The sequence below is a fragment of the Athene cunicularia genome (assembly GCF_003259725.1).
Source record: "Athene cunicularia isolate RWA chromosome 6 unlocalized genomic scaffold, athCun1 chr6_part1, whole genome shotgun sequence".
In the NCBI taxonomy this organism is placed as follows: domain Eukaryota; kingdom Metazoa; phylum Chordata; class Aves; order Strigiformes; family Strigidae; genus Athene; species Athene cunicularia.
Window position 1 is genome coordinate 5,953,498 of NW_020799105.1, and position 6,268 is coordinate 5,959,765.

General features: G+C 44.0%; 1 protein-coding gene across 1 annotated transcript in view; it reads right to left on the bottom strand.

Moving 5' to 3' along the window:
• ANTXRL (ANTXR like) overlaps positions 1 to 6,259 on the bottom strand; it is a 64,278-nt gene extending 58,019 nt beyond the window's left edge. The window contains exons 1-2 of the mRNA XM_026851381.1: positions 6,110 to 6,259; positions 5,670 to 5,894 (exon numbers count right to left, since the gene is read on the bottom strand). Coding sequence (XP_026707182.1) covers positions 5,670 to 5,833 — 164 coding nt within the window. The 5' untranslated portion in view covers positions 5,834 to 5,894; positions 6,110 to 6,259. The remainder of the gene's footprint in view (positions 1 to 5,669; positions 5,895 to 6,109) is intronic.
• Positions 6,260 to 6,268: the final 9 nt, after the last annotated feature.

The following is a 6,268-nucleotide window of genomic DNA, read 5'->3' on the forward strand; positions in this document are numbered from 1 at the left end:
GAGCAGGCACAAAATGTGTTTACCAGACTCTCTTCATTTGCTTTAGATATGGCATATTGTTAAAAAAACAAGGTATGTGGAGATCAGCAATTCACCGTAGTTGTCTTAAAATGATAAAAAGCTGGCCCGGAATAGCAGCTCCCAAAATGCCTTTTGTTCTGATGGTTTTCTGGCTTGCCTGAAGTGATTTAGGAAGTATCAACCTCTGTCCCTTCTGACACCTCCTTTCCCCACAAAACTGGCTTTTCAAGGGGAAGTTGGAGAGGGGGACACAAATCCAAAAACCAAAACCAGGAAGACGACAGGACAGGGTAGCTAATTTCCTATCTAATCAGACGTTTGGCTCTTCTTCCCCCAGCTCCCTACTGGGGACACTCACCTCCGGAGCAAGGCTTACCAAGTTTAGAGAGGCAGCTGGAAAACAGATTCCAAGTGAGAGGCTGGCCACATTGTAGTGATGTCTTTACCAAAATTGTACTTGACATGGATGCTCTTGGGAGCACTGGAGATAAAGCAAAACTGATGTGAAAGACAATATTGTTGTGGGCCCAAGAGACAGGAGTACCATGAAGAGGGACTACCCAGAAGCTCAGGGAGACGATGAGGAGTTGATAAAGGGTACTTGGGCCAGCCTCCCCCTCAAACAAAGAGTTATAATCACTGCTCTTAAAGTACATCAGCCAAGGCCATACTGAAGACATTTGCACTGCCATGGTCTGTGCTGTGGAAAAAGAAAACATTTTCCCAAGACTGCGCAGCTCATTTTTCCTCAAAATCCAAACAATTTCTTAGCAAACATCCCAGCAGGAAAAATGAGGAAATATTTTTGACTAAGTCACATTCTTCCCTCCCGCCATTTCCCATCCTGTCCTACAGTCAAAAAACAAGCAAAAAAATTTCTTCATATTCGGTAAATGTAAAATACAGACAGCTCCACATCTGTCATGTCAAGTATCGCCAGCAGTAGATATTTATGTCAGTTGTAAGTTCTTACTTTAAAAGGGTTTCTATTTGTTGCACCAATAAACAATCATAATGATGCTACCAGGCACTGTTATAATTAGAAAACACCAGAGGTCAGTCATTCTTTCTGCTGTGCAAGTGCATTTCAATATGATTACAAACAACAGCTGGATGTTAACAACAAGGGAGGGATGAAAAGGAGTTATTTACATACTCAAGCACAAGGATGTCACTACAAGATCTGAGAGTCAAACAATCGAATCCCTAAGAGGACCTGTCCCCAGCAGTTTGGGGTGGGACTGAAACAAGTTCTTTATGCTCCCGGACAGTTAAAGCAAATGAGGCAACCCTAGCAAGTGAGAACTACTCAGCTATTCCTTATGTTGGGCTTAAGGGCTATGCTTGTTTAAAGGTAAACAGCAGATTTTAGTATCACATGTGACTTGATCTTACCACATGCCACAGAAGACATGAGTATGCCAACTGCACAACTTACCTCATGCGGAGGGAGTGAGTTAGCTGCGAACAGAAAAATTTCTGCTGCTTCAGTATGATAGTTTAAAGTCTTCCACTACACCTCTAAATAAGCTCAAACCTGCATAACTCATAAAGGATGACATACTGACAGCACAAGATACCAGACTCTAGGCAGCTGCCTCTGCAGCCAGCAAATGTCCAGTTCTCCTAGCTTCATGAGGTTTGCTCATTTAAGCATCCCCTGAGACAAGGCAGTCCTAACGTGGCTCTGGCACAGTCAGACAATCCTAAGGAGGATGGTAGCAGACCTCCCTCCCACACATGCTGCTTTTCCCTTTCACCATGCCAGCTTCTTGGGCATCCAAGGCTTAGTTCCACTGCTCTGATCTCGCCTATCCCATGGAGTTAACATAAAGGGCCGCAATCAACTTCAGGCAGAGAAGAAACTGTAAGAAATCAGTGAGTTTCTTTTTCTAATTGGCAGCATACATATTATACCAATAACTTCATCATCAGATGATCTTTTCCGTATGATGGTTGTTGCCTGCAGGATTAAATCGCCATAGACTTTGCCTGGCAGAATGAAAAGGAAAAATCATGCCCCAGTAAGTCATTGCACTAACATAGAGTGCTTACATGCATAAGGAGAAAGGTCTGTTGTCTTCTTCCAATTTGCCTCCTACTGATGTGAGATTATATCTTTCTATGGGGAAGCAAAGTAAAGCAGACTTAGAGTCATTTTGGTTCATCCAGGCCAACATTAGAGACAGTGCCTGTCACTCAGCTACAGGGTCATAGGATTAAAGCTTAAAAGCCTAAAGTTTTCAGAGCCAGTGCTTCAATGCCATTACAGGACAGTTAATTAAGACTGAATGCATCTAACTGCAGACTGGCAAGGCACCAATGAAGGGAGGAATCCCCAGGCCAAGTGGGGATACTCTGTGGCATATAGGGCTGTTTTTTTCTGGGGATTCTCCCATTAGAAATTAGAGCCAGAATTCTTCCCAGATATGTATCAGCATGGATCCAATTCTAAAAAAAAGTCTCCACTGCATTTTCAGATTTGACCAGCTGCTTCTGACTGTCTTTCTGCCTTCTCTGTACCACAAATACCCTGATCATTCTCTCAGCACTGATGGATTATCTAGTTCCTTTCTGATGAATGTCCCAAGATCCAGAGTCTACCCAGTCAACCCTCCCTGCCTCCATAAAGCTCCTTGTGCTGTAGCAGATGTCACAGTATACAGCTGGGACTAAATACACTCTCAGCCAGCATGGGACCCATGGCTCCTAAAATCTGGCACTCTAATATTACCCATATGGTTCATAATGCAATCTCACTGAGGCCAAAACCAACATTGCCACAGACTTGGTGGGAACAGAGATGGATTCTAAAACCACTCAGGGGTTCAAGTATTACAGTGTTTTTTTCTAAAGAGGAACTCTTTGTTATAACTCTATGTGCAAGGTTTAATCCTTGCCGGGATGAGAGAGCACTTGGCCGTTGCCCCTCCCCCACCCACGCCGGTCGGGCTGGAAGTTAAACACAGACCCCGGCTAAAATAACAAGAAATTTAATACAACAGAGTGATAGAACAATCTGAACAACAGTATCAATGGTAACAACAATAAACAGCAATAACAGTGAACAAGACAAACGATATACAGAGAAATACCGCTAGCTGGTCTACGGAAAGCAAAATTCCCTCCCGAACCCACCAAGGAGCAAGGAAAAGGTCCCGCTCCCGGACCTGACGTCAGCATGGTATGAATAACCCGGCTGGAGATCCCTTCCCCCTCTCTCTCTGCTGGGGAAAACTTTACTCTATCCTGGCTGAACCAGGACACTCTAAAAGATTATAAAGACTCAGTTTGTGATTGAAACCAAAGAGAACTTTCCCACTAGAACCAAAGTGCATGACTTCAACCATAATCAGGTCTAGTCTTCAGTGGACCACGGTACTGAGTGAATAACACCTGAGCCAAGATACAAGACCTGTGGCCTGCTAATGATATTTGGCATGTCAAAATGCAATTTAATTACAGTGTTTAATAACTGTTCAACTTAGTTGTTGGAATAATAATATTTTGTTAATGTGTAAGCAAATAGCTACATGCTTGATGCCAATTTATAGGTTTTACTTAAGTGCAATACATTGAGGACCTTTTCATAATACATCTTTGTAGAAACAGTAATTGTTCAGAGAATCACAAATTAGTCTTTACAAATAACTGCAGGTGGTGTTGAATCAGAAGTTCTATTTCATAACATATCAAACATGATATAGATTTTCACAGTCATTATTTGACTTATCAAACTTGAACTGAATTAACGCTTAATGAATTATGTGAATTTTAAGCCATCTGTAGTCCTACATATAAGTAATCATGCACACGATATTTAAAAAAAAATAAACCTGTAGGGCTTAGTTTAATTTGGTATATTTTAATTATGTGCTATACCAACAATTTTGTACTCCAAAATTACTGGCTATTAGGCTATATTTTTTTCTCAACTACCCAAATGCCAGTATTTTTTAAATAACTAAATATTCAAAGAATATAAAAACCCAATGTTCTGTATACCTGCTATGGTCAAATTTTCTCCCAACTACTTCTGCTACATTTTCTCTATAAAACTATGATTCTGTAAAAGAAAATGTATGATTTTATGTCTACAATACTGAAGAGGAACTTTCTGACACAACCAACTTCCTACTGCTTGACACATCTGTAACTGAGCAAATCACTCTCTTCTCTGCCTTGATTTCCAAAATACAACATGAGTGATAACACTGATGACCCCAGTTTTTGAATCTACAGATGAAAAGCAGAATACGATCACAATGTGGTAATTGCTAGGGGGACACAATGCCATTGTAAACAACAAAATTGTACTGTAGAGGACAGATACTGTGTCACAGAGAGAACCCATATTGCAACCACCAATATTTATTGTTCCAGGGAATTCAATACAGGAAGTGAGAGTAACAACAGTACCAGTCACTTCTTGAAAGCCTGGTGGGAATGAATTTGAGAACTAACACTAGACCCCCACAGAGCTCTTCCTAGACATGAAGTTTACTTCAGGAACAACTTCTTAGTGAAAGAAAACAAAACAATGACTATGTGGTGTGTTAGTGCATCTTTTAGAAAGGCAGAATGCCTTGTCTTCAGACCCTTTTGCTCTAAAAGCAAAATCATTGCTTAATGATAGCTTCTTTCTTCTTTTGGAATATGGGAGTATACTGGCTCCTGAGTGATGGTGGCTTTTTGCCCCACACAGTCTGTGCAGAAGGCCTGATGGACTGAACAGTTCTCCCAACTGGGAAACAGCACAAGGCAGACTTCAAACCTGGCATGTGGGTAAGAATCACAAAGAAAAGGCTTCAGTCTTGCATAATACTATAGTGTCACATACGTAACGATGTATTAGATAACACAACCATCACACTGAGTGCATGTGGGAGACTAACAATTTACTTCGTGAGTCTAGCCCTTGGCTGTCAAGCCCTAGCAGTGCACCAGGAGAAACAGAAATTTGTGCTTTGTGAAAAACACCTGCGGATGCACCAGCTTACCACTGACTTTGCTAGCACTTGCTATAACATGCTTATAAATGTGCGCTTAACCATACCCTCTGGCCATACCTAAATTTGGCTAACATGGTATTAAACAAAAGTATTTACCAACCTATTTTAATAGATGTAACCCAAACACAGGTTTAGACAATTCCAAAGAAGTTGGGCAGAAACAATTTTTATGAAACCTTACAGTGAGTCTGTAAAAAGCAACCACTATAAACAGTCTAGTCTTAACTTTCGGTAGTCTGCACAGCCCTGGCACTGCTGAATCCTGCAGATGACATTCGAGGGCTCAGCCCGAATCTGGACACCAAGCTCCAGGAGTACTGGGGCCACTGACCAACATCCCCTCAAATCCAACGCTCACAGCCCATATACAACACACGCTACAACCTGAGGGCGACCACATCTCCCAGGTTTGCAGGTGCAACCAACCCAGGACAAAGCACGGTGTTCCCCTAAATGCTCTGCTTGGGAAACGTGCAAGGCTTGGGGAGCAAAGATAAGGACCCTGCCCCACACATCGTGTTTGGCACCAGGGGAGGTGGGAGAAGGCACCCAGGGAGACGGGGGAAACAACGTCCCTGCTGCTGTAAGGAGGCACTGAAGGGTGAATAAACGTTTTCAAATGCGACTGTCACTTACTTATCCAGGACGAAGTAGAGATCAAAGGCACCGTGACAGGAGCGCTGCTCTTCTTGCTCTTCCTCCTCCTCCTCCAGGCGGGCGCAGGAGGTTAGGCTCCCCATTGCCAGCAAGAAGCAGCACAAAAATGCTGCTTTCTCCACGCTGCTCCTGCCACTCGCCATCTTTTCCTTTCCTTAATTATTCCTCCTCCCTCAATCTCTCTCGCTACAGACCTTACGGGCTCTTCGGAAGCACCAAGGGCAGAGGGGAAAAAAAAAAAAAAAAAAAAAGGAAAAAACCCAAACCACTAACTTCAGGATCTCAGCTCAACCGTGCAGGCTCAAGGCAGCCCTGCCCGCCGGGCACCGGACTGCTGGCTCAAGGCCGGGGGCTGAGTCCGGCGGGATGGACCCCGGAGCCCCGTCCCCTGCCCCGAGCGGCTCAGCCCCGTCCCGCACCGAGAGAAGCGGCGCCTCTCGCCAGGGCCGGAGGCAGGAAGGGGCAGAGGGAGGGGAGCGGGGGGAGGGAGACAGGATCTGATGGGGGAAAGCTGAACCGGGACTTTCCTGTTCCGGGATACCGAAGTGGGAACGGCTGCTGCGAGCCGGGGGCCGGGG